This window comes from Salarias fasciatus, chromosome 12 (assembly GCF_902148845.1).
Source record: "Salarias fasciatus chromosome 12, fSalaFa1.1, whole genome shotgun sequence".
In the NCBI taxonomy this organism is placed as follows: Eukaryota; Metazoa; Chordata; class Actinopteri; order Blenniiformes; family Blenniidae; genus Salarias; species Salarias fasciatus.
This window is the reverse complement of record NC_043756.1, coordinates 29664741-29683814: the sequence shown is the minus strand read 5'-3', so window position 1 is coordinate 29683814 and position 19074 is coordinate 29664741. Positions and strand designations below refer to the sequence as shown.

Here is a 19074-nt window from a genome sequence, read left to right as displayed (position 1 = left end):
GGAGGAGAAATTCAAATGTGTGATTTGAATAACAAATCACTGGAGTTCTGTGGGAGTGTGTGTGAAGGATTCTGCAGCTTGCGCGCACACACACACACACACACAAACACACACACACAAACACACACACACACACGAGGTCAAACACCCTGCAGACTGTCAATCATTCAGCTCTCTTGTTTTTAAAAATGTGTGTTTCACTAAATTCCACAGCTGTCAAGAGGAGTCCAACATTAACACCTTAAGGAGTCAAGACCAATGCTCTCGTTTCTATAGTTTCATTTTTGAGTCAACCTTTATTAAATTCATGTCCATGTCATATAATAGAGGTTATATTAGTTTTCTAAGGTGTTGGCATGATATGGTAGGATATCCACCTGACTGTCGTAAATATCCTCCTTTGTTGTGACTTGTTGTGACTTTGTTGTAACACTTTAAAGGTGCCTTAAGGAGTTTGCACGTTTTATGTGAAACAGCGGCCCCTGCAGGCCTTGGGCGTAATGCAACTTAGTGAAACACTCGTGCCTGTGGCTTGCGTCCGTGTACATGCACGGAAGAGAGGAACTCCTTCCTCGCTCGTTTAGTAGCGCTCGAGTAAAATGTAAGTTTCTTTTCCCTGGTGGAGTCTGTGTGGAGCTGTGGCAGTGCTAGAAGCCAGTCTGTTCTGACTTTCTGGAAGATCCTGCTCAGTTGTTGCTCACTAAGCATCTGGCGGAGGAATGGCGGACAAAACGAAACCCAGGGCCGGCTCTAGGCATAGGCGAACTAGGCGGCCGCCTAGGGCGCCATGTCCCGAGGGGGGCGCCGCGGTCGTACAAGGGGCGCCACGACGCTCTGTGTTCCGTGTGCCCCGCTGTGCAGCGGTCCGACGCACCGCGCTCCTCGTCCTCGGCGCTGCCCGGCACTGATCGGTATTGTTCGGCATCGCTCCTCAGCCCCCCCCCCCCCCCCCCCCGCCCCCGCCCCCGCTCAACAAATGTCGGGACCGCGCGAAAAACACGCTCCCAAGGGGCGCTCGTCTCGGGCTCGCCTAGGGCGCCTCTGAAGCCCGGGCCGGCCCTGACGAAACCTAACTAAATCAGGCCAGCCGGAGCGCGCATTACGTCATTCCTCTCCAATTCTCCCCCAAAAAATGCTGGTGCCGGACCGGCACTGCGACTTTCAAGTGACAATTTAGCGCTGTTAGAGGTACTTGTAATGAATATGTCAGGACACATTGTACACATCATTAAAAATGTGTAACATATTTATGGTGGAAAATAAGTATTTTTAAAGTTGAAAAACTCCTTAATGCACCTTCAAGGTAACGTTCAGTGAGCGGAAACTGTCTAGAAGTAGCTATAATAAAAATAACAAAGACAGTAGAGACAGATGTAACCAATGTGTGGTCCTTCCTCAATGTGGATATCAAAGCTGTAGATGCAACAAAGACCTTCAGTGTTCAGACAAAGAGCTTGAAAATATCGTCTCGAGATCGATTTCAAGACCAAGACCGCAACATGAATTGTTACTTTGTTACTTTAATATTATTTTAATATTGTAGAAAGCTTCACAGAGCTTAAATGTTGCACTGAGCTGATTGAAGCCATATATTTCAGTTGGGATTTGAGTGTTCACACCTTTTCTGCAGATATAGAGTGCAGATTGTGTCTGCCCTTCATGTGCAGAACTCCGGCCATTGTGAACTGTAGCAGCGTTTCAGGAAAGTTGCGTTTCCCCCCCGTTTCCACGGAGACGGATTCAGAGTGTTTTCAAAAAGTTCCTGCCTAGGAGCGTTTTCAGTGGCTCCGATCTCCGCTGTGTAAACAGACACCAAAACACAACCATGTTCTGTTGTCGCTTAAAAATGTTGTCATGTAAACGGGTCCTAAAAACTTGTGTTTGAGGTGAGCGGTGTGTGTGTGCGTGCGTGTGTGTGTGCGTGTGTGTGTGTGTCGTCATCAGAAAGTTGTGATGGTTCATGGTGACCCGTTCATGAACTTTGAGAGAACATGTTGGTTCGGTTTCATTTTCCTCACACAAACACGTGCACGTTGCACATGCACACCCATGCAGGAATTTTTTTTTTCTTTTTTTGATGAAGCCACGCGTTGAGCCGCCTCTGAAACACAAAAGGACCTGTAACTCTGCTGCTGCAGATGTATTATTAAGCAGCTGCTCACCACTCATTTGCAGCTCAATTATTAATCAAGAGGCCGATCATGACAGAGCGGGAGGAGGACGGAGGCTTCAGGGACCGCTGGGCGGGACCCGGTCCAGAACGCTGCCACGGCCGACCGCATGTGGCTCAATAACAGCACGTTTCAGGGCGCGCTGTGAGGATGTGGAGGTAAAGTCTGCCGTTTGCTCCTGGACAGTGATCCAAGAGGAGAATCAAACACGGTTTTTAGGATGTTGTGGTTGGAGGAAAGTCGATAAAGTAGAGGTCGTTCGATCAGAGCGGAAGGGAAGTTTTCTGCAGTGAAAGGTTGCCAATTTTCAGCCGTTCGCCTCGAGTAGGCGATTGGTGGAAAGTGACAAAAGCAGTTCTTTTGGCCATAAAGAGGTTTGTCATAGATCAACGCTTCCTTTTCAACGTTTTAGCTGGAGTTGACAGCGTCTCTCCTAAATCAGCTCTTATCCTCCTCATGTTTGAACGCGCTGTTTATGTTGATTCTCGGAACACTTGGCTGTATAAAGTCTGATTTCTCCTCTGTTCACAGGGTTGAGCGATATGGCCCAAAGCATATATCTCCATAGTTTTTCTCAGGATGTTGATATACATCATGAACTCAACATATGTATTTCTCAGTAAAGTTTTACCACAAATTGTAAAAGTGTCAAAAAGGGCTGGGCGAAATGGGAAAAAGTCCTATTATCATATTTTTTTCACGCCCATCGATATCAATATAAATATCACGATTTAAAACAAATCGATTTACTATTGCAGTGAATTTTAAATGTTCCCTGCCACTTTTAAGTGAGATTAAGGATATCAGAAGTTTATTTTTAATGTAGGTATTAACTTTCTGTCAAAGTTAAACATGACAGGTAACATTATACAACTGTTTAAGTTAAAAAATTCCAAAAAACTTCCATCTTCCATTGTTTCTTCAGAAGGCAGACATACATTTATTTTTCTATATTTTCAGGTAGGGGTATCCACCTGTCCTGTTCTGTCTGGAACGTGCAGTGTCTCGTCCCGGGGGTTGGGATCCCGTCCCACCTGGTGGTGCTCGGGTGTGAGCGGGTCGTTCGGGGTTGTTAGCTTAGCCGCTGGGTTTTGGGCGACTCGCTGGTGCTCGGTCATCGCCCGGCGTAGCGCGGTCTCGGCTTCCGGGACGGTGGGGGAGGGGACTGGTTCGCTGTGCGCACCGGGACAGATGGCCACCGTACTGCTGAGGTCCAGCAGCAGTAGAAACATTATCACGTGTTGTGACGAGCTGATTCGGTGCTGCGTGCTAACTTGGCACAGCTCTGCTGCAGTCACACGACTGGCTCAGCACGGAGCAGCTTTCCTGAAACTAAAATGCAAAAACAATGTATTCTCTCCTCAAATGGCATGTGAATGGGTGGTCTTAAGAGTATTTTAAAATCCAGTGAATGTAAATAAAACCAGAGTGGGACTGAAGAGTTAAGACTCTTCATGGTCGTCCATCAGAGTCATCACACGACACCACCTCGTCTTTTAATCCCCGCTGCAGTAAACCCCGACTAAAAGCCCCTTTCCTGCCCCACCCAGGGGAAATGACTCCCTCCTTCTGGATGGATGCGTCATCTTCAGCCTGGCTGCGTCGTCCTCTCATCACGCTTGTCCTTTAAAGGGCCACTTCGCCTCAAAATAAACAGAGACGCACTCAGATTTATCCCCGCTGAGGTATTTGATCGGTCGGTGCAGTTTGGAGGCGGCGAGGACTTGTCCTCCAGAGGACCAGAGGACACTCCGTCTGCGGGCTGGATTAGCAAAAGCCTGATAAAGCTCGCTTCAGTGGCGGAAATTAAAGCTTTTTAGGCACAACAAACAAAGCGGAGGTCGTCGCTCAGGTGTGCTTGTTGCCGTTTGATGGCAGTTTGCATCGTCCCCATGAGGTTTTCATTGACAGTCAGGGGCAGGAGATGGAGGTCCGCACGGATTCAGACAGGAGGGAAATCCAGCTGCACACTAAATGACGTTAGCAATGCTCCAAGTGTGTCAGCTGCTCTAATGCCAACGTGTCAAATTGATAATCATAGTGAGGCTGTGGCTCTAATACTAATTCATGAAAATGGAGGATTACAGTAAATTAGCAGCTGTAATGTTAATGTAGAGAAATAGGAGATCAAAGTCAGTCATCAGCTCTCACTCTCTCGAATTCAGCTTTACTTCTCTGTTACCTGTAATGTGCTTTCTTTATTATGTTCTTCCCTATTGAACATCCATTTCTGTCATAAAAAAAAACAAAAAAAAACAATTTTTGCATCAAAATAACAAGTCCCAGTCTTTGGGTTATGTAACGTGCTTTTCTCATCCCACACATGGATCTGCTCACACACATTTGCTTTGTTTGTGTGTTGGAAAGCCTGGATTCTGTGATTACTTGTTACTGTAGGAGTTTGATCAGACGTAGACATAGAGAATAAATGTTGAAGAGGTAGGACGCAGAGGCTTTTCTAGAGATTATCTTCTGACATGTGACCAAACCCAAGGGGCTCTAAAGAGTCATGCTAGGGCAGCAAATCCAATCATGGTTCCTAAAATTCAATAATGTGGACTGATAATACAGGACAGCAGCTGCTATGAGTGATGGATGGTTAATTTCAAATCATAATCTACAGGTAATGCTGCTTACAGAAAGACATCCCTCTTGTTTCAGCTAGTTCTGGATTAATCCTCCAGCAAACAGGAGTTTAGTGAAATCGTACCTCTTGTGGGAACAGCTTTAGTAAACACTATTTCCACGATGAAGGGAAGTTAGCCTTTGCTTGAGAAAGCTAATGCTGATCCCAGGTAAAGTGTATGGAGCTAAAGCTAATGCTGCTTAAAGTGAGACATGTTACAGTTAATGCTAACTGAGGATTACTGACACACTCCTCATCAAGGCAATAAGAGCAGTGAGAATTAGTGCAGCTTGAGCCTATTTTATGCTCCATGCACAAAAAAAAAAAAAGATTTTGGGTGTTGTTCACAATGCTATGCACGTAATCTGGATGACGCCGCGCAGGAAGCTAGCTCGTGGCTCTGCTCCACCCCAGGCTGAACTTCACAGTCGCTGCTGATCTTTAAGCCAAAGTGCTCATTACGACCTGAGAATAAACAAAAGCTTCAACTGATCCCCCGAGTGTTATGACAGAAAACTACTTCACATACAACCTCGATGCAGAACTGAGAGGGTAAAGTGACTGAGAGGACGATATATATTAGACTGTAGAATGGATCCGGATAATGCTAATGCTACTGGTTAGCTCACGATGAGAAAGACAGCAGCAAACTGAGGATCAGTTAACAGCTGACAGCGGACAAGCTTGTTGTTGGGTGACTGGAGGCCCATATGTTTACAACAAGAAACTGTGTGTGTGTGTGTGTGTGTGTGTGTGTGTGTGTGTGTGTGTGTGTGTGTGTGTGTGTGTGTGTGTGTGTGTGTGTGTGTGTGTGTGTGTGTGTGTCTGATTCATGACAAACGTTCTCAGGGTTATATAAACATCTGCAAGCAGCAAACACTTCAACCCTCGGCAGACATAAACAAACAGAAGAGACAGCTTCCTCGGATTCTCACCGCCTCGTCCCTTCCCGTAAACAGAAAAGTGAGTGGACTGGTGAACACACACCAACCGGAACCTTTAGATCTAACAGTCCGGCGGAACATCTCTCGTGTTGCTGCCAGAGGAATTGAGTCGGTTCAGGATTGGGAAACTGATCCTTCAGTGAACAGGAGTTTGGTGAAACAGTGACAGTTGAAAACAAGAGCTTTGAGTGATGAGAAAGAGCAGCACTCAGCATTTTGTGGTCGGCTGCGGGGTGAAGCCCAGGAAACAGGTGGCTCTCCCTGCAGGACGCGCGCACGCACACATGCACGCACACACACACACACACACACACACACACACACACACAGGTAAATGTTCAGTGAAAACATATATCTTGTATATTGGTGTGTTTCGTGCTGATGTGAGTTGATTTTTCATGCCGTTGACCGGTTTAGGCCACCGTAGGAAGCAGAGCTTTGAGAGGAGACTACAGAAAGAGGATAGAGAGAGAGAGGGAGAGAGAGAGAGAGAGAGAGAGAGAGAGAGAGAGAGAGAGAGAGAGAGAGAGAGAGAGAGAGAGAGAGAGAGACAGAAGGTGGAGGAGGCGCTGCTGGCTAATGAAAAAGTCTTCAACCACAAACGAGCCAAAAAACATTTTTTTAACCCTCATAAAGTAAAAATATGCTGCTTGTGATCTGCTGACTCAGCAGAACTTTTCAACACTAATGCAGTATCTGAGATTAGAAAAACAGCCGCACTGCCGACGTCAAGGCTTTTCCGTTCAGTCAAATCATTATCTGAGTGCACTTACACACATCGTGCAATTAAGCGTGAGAAAACAGAAAGTCTGCATGTGTTAGCCTGGATTAGTGTGGAGGTGTGGTCTAACTGGGCCTGAAAAGAGCTGCAGCAGCTGGATTACTGTTGTTGATGTGGTTTTGATTTGAAGCTGATGGCTTTTTTTTTTTCCTTTCTTTCTTTTCTGTCCGGTTAAGACAAATCCTGCTCACAATCACCAAATGGGCCATCCACACAGTTAAAAAAAAAAAGCTGTATTCATGATGGAGCATTCGGGCAGAGCACGACTGCTGGCAGAAAGTCCTTCAGTCCCCTTGGCTGCCAGTCTGTGCCAGTCGGATTTAGCTGAGGCGGACAGACAGCAGCAGAGGAGGAGGAGGAGGAGGAGGAGGAGGAGGATGAGAGGGACGCAGACAGCCTATGAATTATTGAATGCTTCTTCCTTCCTCCTGGGACGTGCACCAGAGACACCAGCTTAGATTAAATCCATAGATGAGATGAAGAGACAAAGGACAGCTTGTTGCTTTAGAAATGACCTCTGTGCTGCTGCCTGCACTCTCCAAGGCGTCGCCAGTCTCAGCTCGAAAGGCACTGAAATTTAGGTAAAATCAAACATTTAATTAATAAAAAGAGAGAGGAAAAAGACCCTTTGGGAGCTTTCAGCCATGGTGGGGGAATTTCTTACAGCTCAAGTGTCCCATCGTGGGCATGGATGGTGAACATCCTGCATGTTTTACACTGCAGCACACCTAAATCTGACGGCGCGTTCGAGGGCAACTGGGAAATGGGAAAGGAAAAACAAATCGCAAAATTGGATCATTTCTTAGGGAAATGTTTTCAAGTAACAATTTGCATCAGCAGTCCAAAGAATCAAAAGAGTTAAAAAAGAAAAAAAAAAACTATTGGAAAAATAAACTATTGAAAAGGCTTTGCAAATAATAAAGAGTTGATTCAAATCACTTACACTGAAACTGGCCAGGATTATATGCAGCTAACAACAACAAAAAAAGATACAATCCATGCAGAGGAGTTCAAAATGTTCTTTTTACAAGCATTATTTCACTGAAAAATGCTAATTTTAATGAAAATGACTAACTATATGCCAGGAATTTTAATCAACATGCCTGTAATACACTTTTTTAACCTTAGATTACACTAAATTATGATGTAACTTCAATTGTTGCCTGCTTCAAATGGGCCTCAAACAAAGAGCATTAAGGCATTCCGTTTCGTGTGTGTGTGTGCGTGTGTGTGTGTGTGTGTGTATGTGTGTGTGTGGTACTTATGTGCTTTTATTGGACCAGGGTTTTTGTGGATAGATAGATAGATAGATAGATAGATAGATAGACAGACAGATAGAATAATAGAATAAGAGTTCCTACAGTTGTTGAAATACTTGCTAAATTTAGCCACAAAGTCGCTAACTTGGCTGCTAATCTTGGAACGTGACCATCAGAGACGTGACTGCTAGGCAACATGCTTGCATTCAAGCTGAAGTCGGTCCTGTAATAAACAAATCAACAAACGCTCCATTTTACAGCTCAGCAACTTATCCTGAAATTTAACATTTATAGAAGAATGACGTCAAACATTTTATCTCCACTTCATGCTCTGAGAAAGGGCAAACACCCCTTCAAATTGGTTATATTTGTGGTGCAAAAAGCTTTTTTAAGTTCATCAAGTGACAGGATGTGTAAGAAGGATTTCATAACGTTGTTTCACCGCTGTGTTACCTGTTACTAGTTAGTGTTCACATCTTTTCCCAGATGGAGGAGAAAAGTTCTCACTGTTAACATGTGAAACTGAATGTCTTCAACTCTTTTTACACAATGCTTCTGGAAAAAACAATCTTTTTTGCATCGTCTCTCAATTGGAAAGTTGCAACTTTGATTCCCTATCTGTCCACATGCTGAAGTACCTTTGAGAAAGGCACTGAACGTCAAACTGCTTCCAATGGGTGGAATGAGCATCGTGCATGACAGGCATCTCAACTGGTGTGTAAAAAAATTGCAGCTGTTTTATAAACTAATATGTTAATGTCGGACTGGTGAAAGCTGCGGCTTTGATACCTTTGTATCTCTAAACAATAAAACTGCAAAGTCCAGGAGAATATGGACTGAGAGTCTTGACACTGTGGAGGAAAACATTGTTCTTCTTGTCCATCTACTGAGCATGTGCAGAAGAACTGCTGACTATGGCTGTGATGCAGCTGTGCAGGAGCAGCGTTTGATAAAAGTTTCCCCATAATGCTTCGTTTTCAGTGCCTTGTCCCCCTTGAGCTCTGTTTTCACTCGAAAACACATATACAGGCTCTAAGTAACATGGGACATCATCTGCAAATAATGAGATCCTGTTAGCATTCAGAAGTAACCAGACCTAAAAACTGGGGCAGCCTTCAGCTTCAGCCTTCACGAGGGCAAGTTTGCAACTTACACAGTCAAGAGATGACAGTGAACCTCTCAACCTCTTCACAGCTGTTCTACAGATATGAGTTTGTCTTCATCATTGTTGCTTGATGAGTTTGCATATGAACTTTAGTTGAGCTGAAACTTCCTGATGCCTCTCCAGTTCCGTCTTGACTCAGTTTTAAGTTGTGGTGTACAATCTCACCCCCACACACCCACGTCCCCCTGCCCCCTGGTCTTGGGTTTCTGCTGTCTGGGACAGATTTTCTTCAAGATATTCGCTTTCGTTTACCCTTCTCCTGTTTCTCAGCAGCGTTTCTCTTCAGCATCCGCACAACATGAAGCCGCCACCAGCATCCATGCACCGAGCAGGTCAACCATGGAATACACACTCATGGATCTCTGTCTCCAAACTATCCAAGTTGTCTGCTTTTGTGAACGGTGGAGTGAAAATTGATTGCAGAGGCCTTTCTACTAAATTGCATCTGCATTACATGAGAGGAGAGTCACTGAAATGTGACCAGGAGCTTCTGCCAGAAATCAGAAAGTGGTTTCACAGGGATTAAAAGAACCCTAATCAGTTTTAAACAAAGAGTTTATTGGACACAAAGTTCTTATATGTATGAATGGTGCATGTGATCACACATTGTCATGGATCTTTCCCATTAAAAAAAAAAAAAAAAACACTTGTAAGATAAATGCATCAACGAGCAGCACAAACCGAGAAGAAAAGATGTTTCACTCAAGTAAAGAGACAAAAGCTTTTTTTATAATGAGAAGTTTTTGTCAGACGTGTGCAGAACATGTACTTGTTGTCACTGAATGATACACTATGAATTTAAAGATATTTCTGATGTCTTACATCATTTTAATTTTGGTTTATGTGTTCTGTGATTCACTGTTAGTGAAGAAGAAAGCAGGGAGAATTGCAGACTTCAACAGATGGACTTCTTTCACTGGGAGCCAGAAGCATCTTAAACCTATCAACTCAGGATACGAGCATCAGCACCATGGCCGCTGAGTGCCAAAAGGTGCCAATGCTCCACTGATTCAATTATTCAGCATCAACAGCAGCAGCTGAACTGTGAGCCAGGCTGGTTTCTATATCCCACCTGGTGCATGAAGCCTTCCATCACCAAGCGTGGGCTCGACTGGCGTAACATGAACCACAGCACAGGGCTCAGAAGGTGTTACATGGCGAGAACAGTTGAGTGATGGACGCGTCTGGCTTTGGAGGAGGCTGGGAGTGTTAACCTGCCAGATACACAATGTCTGATGGAGGTACGATAACATGGTGATGGATTCAACTCTGTAAGCCCATTAGAGGGAAAAACTTCAGCTCACTGACACGTTTTGGATGGCTTCCTGCTTGCAGTTTGGCTGCAGTTTGACTTTTAGTGTGGAATCCTGTTTTGAGATGTCTGACTGGTCCACACTGAGCCCAATGTTACAGGCCTCAAACATCATGACTCAGCAGAAGCCTCCAAAATGCCCCAAGGGGCAGAAATACAAAATAATGTCAATGGATTGAGATTTGTGAAACTGCTGTAGATGCAATATGTCTTCTACTTTTTTCATTTATAAAGCAGTCCTGATTGGAGCATCTGAAACTCTTTAGCATGCAGCATGAAGCACAGCTTGGTGCTGCTGGAGCCACTAAGCAGTAAAAATATTGAGCGACATGGTTCTAACTCCACTGGTTCAAATGTCTCTGCTGGTGTTGACGCATCCCTACTTCACATTAGTCCGCGAAAATACTTTAAATTAAAACCTTAACAACTGCAGAACAGCTGATCTCAGCATGCTTCTGTAAAGGAAGCTTAGGTTTTCGAGACGGACTCATCATAATCAGGAAGTCTGACAACCAGAAGTTAAAAACAGACGAGTGTCCTGAAGCTGCAGCAGAGCCCTTCACTGGATTTATAGATAACCTCTCCTGTCTCCCGTGAACCAGCTGCTGCTCTATTAGACTCTACAGATAGCATTTATAATTCATTTAGCTGTCAGTTAACCTTCTGCCTCAGATTTGCACGCTCTCTTATCAGTCAGCAGCTTCATCCTTCATCCCCTCGCTCATGAATGCTCTCCTGTTGTGTGTCTCCCTCTCTCTCTCTCTCCCTCTCTCTCCACTTTAAATCTGTGTCCTCCAGTCCCTGGCTCTCTCTGCAGTCTCCATAGATACCCAGACGGTGGGTTCTGCGCTGTAAGACTATCGTTTAAAGAGAGACCAGATCTAGGTCAGACTCTCTGCTAGCTGCTCCCACTTTGGTTTCAGTTTGTGATTCGCTCTGTTTTCCCTTCGAATCCGCTCAACAGAAATGTGTTAATACACCCAGACATGAACCAGGGCTCAGATCACCACCTCACCAGTGAAATAATTAACTTCCTCACAGTGGCGCTGCTTAATATTTGATAGCGATGGTGGATCCAGTGACTGTGAGTAATGGTGGCCGAGCAGAGCGGATGTGGTTTTCACACCTGGAGTTCGGTTTGATCCCGTCTCAAACGAAGGAAAACAAAGTTCCACTGCTGCTCTTTGAGGCTCAAAGTGAGTTCGGCCTCGACTTCGGCCCGTTCACGGCATTTTGGGGGTTGTTTAAGCAACAGAAGCACTCAGAATCACTGAAAGTGACTCAAACAGCTCCCAAGGTGGGACATTTGGACATCGCTCCGAAAACGCAACTTTATGAAACGCTTGAGCTCTGTTTGGCTCGACGGCAGAAATGCTGCCACTGGGCACAGCTCACAGCCACGATGAAATGTGCCAGTAGATGGACAAGAACAATGTTTTCCTCCAGAGAGCCAGTTCATACAATACAGCAGTTTTAGAGTACTTCTATATGTATTTTAAATGTCTGTAGTTACTTTCTCTAGCCTTATTTGTTTTAAGATTGACTACTTTGACATTTTTTTAAAGAGAAAACCTTGATATACGTAATTCATGCGGGCCACGACGTACTTCTGATTTGTGCACGAGCCGGACCCGGTCAGGAGGGACCGGCATATGGGAACGGAGCGAGCCGAGTGCTGACTTGCCGGTTCGGCTCGCCATCCATCCGACGGACAGCTTTAATGAGGCCGGAGCGGAGCAGCGCCGCGATAAATCCAGGAAGAAATGACGCAGCTGTTGCTATTAATACAGCACGAGCTCTCCGGTGCTCCTCCCGGTTTGAAGTCTGCAGGTAGATGGGATAAAAATAGCCCTCCCTCTCTTCCTCCTCCTCCTCTTCCTCCTCACCCCTCCATCAGGACACCAGCAGCAGAGTGCAGACCGAGCCTGGACTTTCAGATAAAACGCACAAACAGTACAATGGAAGATGCTGACGGGCTTTAGGACCTCTGATGGCTAATGAGAGACGCTGTACAGGATTAAAGGATTCACAATATGCAGCGTCAGACTGGCAGAGGTCACCACGTTGGATTACAGCTCACATCTGGGCCTTTTCACGTCCACACAGGGTTTCTCGTCAAATGACGATATGAGAGACTGTGAGTTCATCTCTCCTATACAGGCCGCCAGAGAGCTTCGGCAAAGCTGAAGGATAAATCTAATTTGAAAATGACAGAATTTAAAATGTCAAAGAAAAGTGCAATGACTATTTTTTTTTTCTATACGAGAAGCCACATCTGTAGGAAAAATGTGTCACAAAGAGGGAAAGATTCAGTTTTTCTGAGGCACAACTTTATCTGGACCTCTCCAGATGTTACTGATAATCCTGGTCCAGAAGCTGCACTTCCAGAACCTTAAATATAAAACTAAAAGAGGTTCTTCTATGGAGCTGTAGCAGCATTCTGGTGTCAAACAGTGACCTCGAGTGGTCACAAAAGGTATGAAACTCTATGAACGACAACAAGCTGTTCAGTTGTTTAGATAAATTGCATTGATTCACTGCAGCTTTTCGATTAACTATTGACATTTTACCTTGAACTGACAAAGAAAAAGTGCTTTATCATGTCAAATATTCATAAAACATCAACATTTCAATGTCTATTTACATGTTTGTATTTATCACAAATGTTAGAATAAGGTCAAATGCAGAGCCACAATCATACAATCAACCAGAGAAAAGTTGTTCTTATTCACTGTTCAACAATAAAAATATATTTTCTTTAATAGATCCTCTTGACAAGATTATGCTTTTAGATTTAGACTTACGATTCACAGTTAGACTGAACTACATAAGGGTAGTGGGTTGTCCACACCATAGATATCATATAAAAACTAGATGCCTTAAGGCGGAGTCAGTAATGTCGTTCACTGGCGGCCATCTTAGTACAGTGGACCACTCTGGGGCGCTCTGTGTAATCTAAGGGAAGGTGAGTGATTTACACTAACTAAAATACTCAACTCACTGAATTCTTCATGGATTTACAGACAGTTCGATTCATTACTAACGTTACGTTGCTATGATGCAGACTAAATTTTAATATCACAACTTTTCTTTTTGCATGCAGTTAAATGCCTACATGTCTGACGTTTATAACAAACCAAGTCGTTTGAAAATCGATTGAAAATTGAGCAATCTATAGCTATTTCAAAGTTGACGCTCAATGGGGTATTTTCACAGCTTCACTACTTCCTGAAAATAGCTGTGCACATTCATTTCCTGTCTTGCATTATTGGCCAAACTGATTAATCCAGGTGTGTCTGGTTTAGATTACTGCAACAAGACACACCTGGATTAATCATTTTGGCCAATAATGCAAGACAGGAAATGAATGTGCACAGTTAATTTCAGGAAGTAGTGGAGCTGTGAAAATGGCCCATTGACATTAGTGTGATGAGTGAGCGAACGGCCCTGTACCAAGATGGCCGCCATGTGACGACGTTAGTCCCCATTGGGTTACAGCGCGCATGAGCCATCTAGTGTTTCTATATATATCTATGGTCCACACACACATAAACACACCTAGTGGCACAATGCGGTACTACAATCACTCCTGAACATTTTGTGTCATGTTAAAGACGTATTCGAGGATTCTCCGCCTATTTCGTACAACATCTGATTTCTGATTTGCCATTTTTGGAGCACTGCCATGTGCGGCTCCCTCCATGAGGACTGTGGGAGCGCGCACGTCAGCCGCATGTCAGTTTGTTTACATCGGCGCAGCTGGAGCATCGTCTTTCCGCACAGGATTAAAACACATTTGTAATCATGTCGGACTCTTGTTCCAATCATCCATAAGAATACGATCCGTAAAGAGGTGTCTTACGTGTTTATGCAACAGAAACACATTTGAATGGGATCATCAGCATGTTACCTGTCCAGCAGAAACTTCCCCACGTCGTGATCAGTCCTAAATCCCTTTTGTGCTTTGAATGTCCGCCACCTCGTAAAGGAATCTCCCAGTAAAACACGCGTTCTTCCTTCTTTTCTATGGCCTTTCTTCTATCCTCTGCTATCTCGAACAATGTTCTTTTTTTGTGGCTGGCCATCTTCGGAGGTGTTCGCGGGAGGAGCAAGCCACTTGTGAATGAGGTGCACTGCATGTCACTTCCTAAACAACGCTCTGCGCATGCGCGGCTCGAAACCAGAGCACGCACAGAGGTGGCGACTCGACATGATAAAGGCCTCAGTCATCACGCAAACGCGTTCCCACATTGATTGACACTATGACTGCCCAATTACGATTTGGAACCATACAATTCTGATTGGTTCCAAGGATCCTCCAGTATGTCTTTAATATAGATGTTTTTAACAATATACTTTTCCTTCTCTGGTTTCATACAATAACATAAAATAAAATGAGTCTCACATTTGGATTTTTCTGATAATCACAACAGTTCCGTGTCAATGTGAAAGTCCCAGCTCGGTGTCGGTGCTGCTTTGACTCGACGGATGTGCAAGAAAAAGCATCACAATGCAAGGATCAAGCATGATGAAACGGCGCAGTAAGACTCTTTGCATCAATTAAAGCTTCAATGGCACCAAAAACAGTTTCAAAAAGCAGGCTGGAAAAATGTGGTCATCTGTCACTGCTCCCTCTGACCTGCTGGATCTTCCTGTAACACAAGCATTGTGTCTTTCTGTCAACATCCCAAAACTCCCCAACAAACACATCAGTGTGTGAGAAGGAAAACAACACAATCCTATAGAAAACCATGCATTCAGAGACGTGTTTTTAATTTCAGCCAGTGCAGGAGCTCGATGTGGAACTGCTGCTAAAGTTTTTCAAGAAGAAAACAAAAACGAGATGTTTCCATTTGAAACAGGGTCCTAAAGCTGAAGCTAACGGGGAATCTTCCATGTTTCCAGACCGGTGATGCTGACTGTACAGAAGTGGTTCTGTTGCAGTTTTATTGTTATTTTTAAATGAAACTCTCTTTTAACACTCTTCAATTTAAACTTTCAACTTTAACTTCGAAACTATTTCTTCTTCATCTATAGTAGATCAACCTCAATACCAACAAAATTCAGACAATTTTCTTTATTGTGACCCAAATTTCATCTAGTAAATTTGGAATAATTGGCAAAATCTTAGTTTAGCTCTTTTTTTTTCTTTCAACTTGCTTTGATTTAATCTAAAAGCACAAAAATCTTCAATATAACTCAAAAAGCTGCTTTGATTTCATTTCTGAATTAAAACCCAGAACTAAAATCCTCCCAGTTTGCTAAATTCTATTAATTTTTCACACCCAACACACACACACACACACACACACACACACACACACACACACACACACACACACAATAAAAAATCTGAAGGACATGTTATAACATCTATGCTAATTTGGAATATTTCAAACACCTTTATTCATATTTAAGCTTAAATTTAAGTAACCATCATTTGACTTAAAATGTACTTAATTGCCGAGACTTTTCTTTCTTTATGAAATTATTCTTGAAAATTGGATTGTTCTGTGACATTCCAGCCTTGCATTTCTTGTTTATTTGCCCCATTTCAAATCTAATCAAAAGATTTTGATTCATTTCATTCATTGAACATTTTTAACATTTTAACTTCATTTTTATTATTTTGATCATATGTAATGATGATATTAGCATTTCTGACTTTATTATTCTTAAGATTTTTACCTGCAGTCTATCAATAATCTTGTCAAATCAGATTATTGATCACTAATATATGATCAGATTGGCTGCAAGAAGCAGTTCTCTTCTTTATATTTTCTCTTTAAGCATTAGAAATAAAAAACTGTATTTTCAGCCATGCAGTGGGAGCCCTGTTTCTCTTCCTGAATAAACCTTCTTCAGATGAAGTGAGGTATTCCAGGTGAATGTGAGCAGAGCAGCACAGGCTGGGTGGAGACTCTCTGCTCTGCTCCCTCAACTTTGTGGAGGATTTGCATCAGGTGGTGCAGAGGAGTGTGTTGTCAGCCCAGACCCCCCCCCCCCCCCCCCCCCCACCACCACCACCACCACCACCACCACACACACACACGCACACACACACACACAAAGACATATCTGTTGTTTGCCCCATCAATGCCACCTATACCAACACCACCAACAACAACCTGTTAGACAGCAGGGGCGCGCGCAGAGGAGGCGCGCGGCCCTTCTGCGGCCGCCCGGAGACAGTCACGCAGCTTTACTGCGGTGTTATTCTAACACACACACACACACACACACACACACACACACACACACACACACACACACACACACACACACACACACACACACACACACACACACACACACACAGGTGAATTAAAGCGGTAATGCAGCAGGAGCGCAGGGGCTGAACCGACGCCCGTCTGGCCCCATAAATAAGATAAGATAAGATAAAATAAGCCCCCCCCCCCCCCCCCCCCCCCCCCCCCCAGCAGACTCACCGGCCCCCTCCTCTTCAGGGTGATGTTCTTCCACAGGAGGAGATGGAGCTGGTGCAGGAATCCCATCTTCGCGTTGTTATTCTAACACGTGAGCGCGCGCGCGGGCTGGGTTTCAACAACCGCTCCGAGCCCCGTCCGAGGGCATCCCGTCCGAGTCCGCCTGGGGGGGATCGTGTGGGCCTCGGCGGCTCACGGTGGCGTCTCGGCGCGGACCGGGCAGCGGCGGTGGGAGGAGGCGCCGGGCATCGCTCCGCACCGGCGAGTCCGAGCGGCTGTCTGCGGGGAGGGCGGAGCGGTACGACGTGGCATGTAGCCGCCCGCTGCCGAGCACACCACTGCACATCCGAACACGCTGGCGCACGCCCCAGCTGACCACTGCACGCCCCAGCCGGTCTGTGGACGGGAGAGCAGCGCGGCTCCGGTTAGTGCGCACAACAGCGCTGACGCTCCGCTCACACATGCGCTCTGCACCGGAGAGCAGCTGGAGAGACGGAGACGCATGGGAACAACAGCAACAACAACAACAACGATGGTAATAATAACAACAACAATAATAATAATAATAATAATAATAATAATAATAATAATAAATAACAAAATAAAAAACAAAAAAAACATAAGGAAGTATTAAAAAATTCACATAAAAGCACCACAAAACTACATGGTCAGCAAAGGCACAAATATGAATCAAGACTAATGCAAAAAAAAAAAAAAAAAAAACACCCACACAGGAGACCCCCAAGAAAATCAAAACAGATAAAATGAATAAACAAACAAATAAACAAATAAGACAGAATGAACGGAAAAATGCACAACGACACAAAAATCACTACCGAAACATTCATAAATCATAAAAACAGCCAAAAAAGAAAAACCTTAAAAAGAGACATATACAATTACATGCCAACATACCACCAAGCAAGGGTACAAAGATTTAAAAAAAAAAAACAGCACTTTGTTTTCTATTTTTAATTTTCTGTGTAGGCAGTTGTCTTTTTGGTGACATTTTTCTTGCTCTGTCAGTCAGACTGATGAAGGTTTTTCTGTGGCAATGCAGCAGCTGTCTGTTGTCACACAGCGGGATCTAGTGGCCACACGTGGTTTGTACCGGTATGTTTTTTCATGGATGAGTTGCTTCTTCCGTGACCATAGTGTGTCTCGTGATGAAAACATAAGGTAATTCTCATTTCCTTACATTGTTTCACAGCTGTTAGTATATTAACTCAAAAACTTTTAATTTTAAAACAAAAAATACATAAAAGACTAACAGATAATACACAAAGGAAGAAGATATCCTTTCTAGATACTTCATTCACCAGAAAGTGCCGGGTATGGAGGTCCTATAACATGCAGATATATCATTGATCACATGGAAATAATCCCGTATTTCCAGAAAACTTTTTTTTTTTACACAAAAACTTTTAAATATAGAATCTTTCAATTTATAATCATATCAAATGGTCCAAATTGAATTATGATTTTTTTAAAGGTGCATTAAGGAGTTTTACCTTAAAAATACTTATTTTCCACCATAAATATGTTACACATTTTTAGTGATGTGTACAATGTGCCCTGACATATTCATTACAAGTACCTCTAACAGCGCTGAATTGTCACTTGAAAGTTGCAGTGCCAGTCCAGCACCAGAGTTTTTTTGGGGAGAATTTGAAAGGAATGACGTAATGCGCGCTCTGGCTGGTTAGGTTTCATTATGCCCGCCATTACTCCGCCAGATGCTTAGTGAGCAACAACTGAGCAGGATCTTCCAGAAAGTCAGAACAGACCGGCTTCTAGCACTGCCACAGCTCCACACAGACTCCACCAGGTAAAAGAAACTTACATCTTACTTGAGCGCTACTAAACGAGCGAAGACGGAGTCCCCCTCTTCCGTGCACGCGAGCCACAGGGACGAGTTTTTCACTAAGCTGCATTACGCCCAAGGCCTGCAGGGGGCGCTGTTTCGCATAAAACGTGCAAACTCCTTAAGGCACCTTTAAACTTCTTCCTGCAGCAGCATTCACTATAATTTGTAATCACACTCTGTGACTGTAGAGGGCAGCAAAGTGCTGCAAACTGAACTGAACCTGTGGCTCAAACTGTGGCTTGCAAGCTGAATAGAGGCTCATCTATCGCTCATCAGGCTCCATAGTTTATGGTTTATTTGTGAAAATTGTTTTTTTAAATATACTAATGTTAAATTCAATCAATATCTGAATCATGGATGATCATGGAATTTTCTCTAATCAACGCAACTTTGACAAAATTGCAAGGTCTTGCGAAATTCATGGATACTAGTTGAATTTGCAGTGATTGCTGCAATCTTAGCATTGCAACTTTGTGGAGGGACTTACTACAGGATCGGCTTCA

At 43.9% G+C, this 19074-nt stretch overlaps 1 protein-coding gene across 3 annotated transcripts in view; it reads right to left on the bottom strand.

The window, feature by feature from the left end:
- Positions 1-17023, bottom strand: part of abca2 (ATP-binding cassette, sub-family A (ABC1), member 2) — a 47091-nt gene extending 30068 nt beyond the window's left edge. For all 3 annotated transcript variants that reach the window (XM_030103882.1, XM_030103881.1, XM_030103883.1), the window contains exon 1: positions 16708-17023. In XM_030103882.1, the coding sequence (XP_029959742.1) occupies positions 16708-16773 (66 nt within the window). In that variant the 5' untranslated portion in view covers positions 16774-17023. The remainder of the gene's footprint in view (positions 1-16707) is intronic.
- Positions 17024-19074: the final 2051 nt, after the last annotated feature.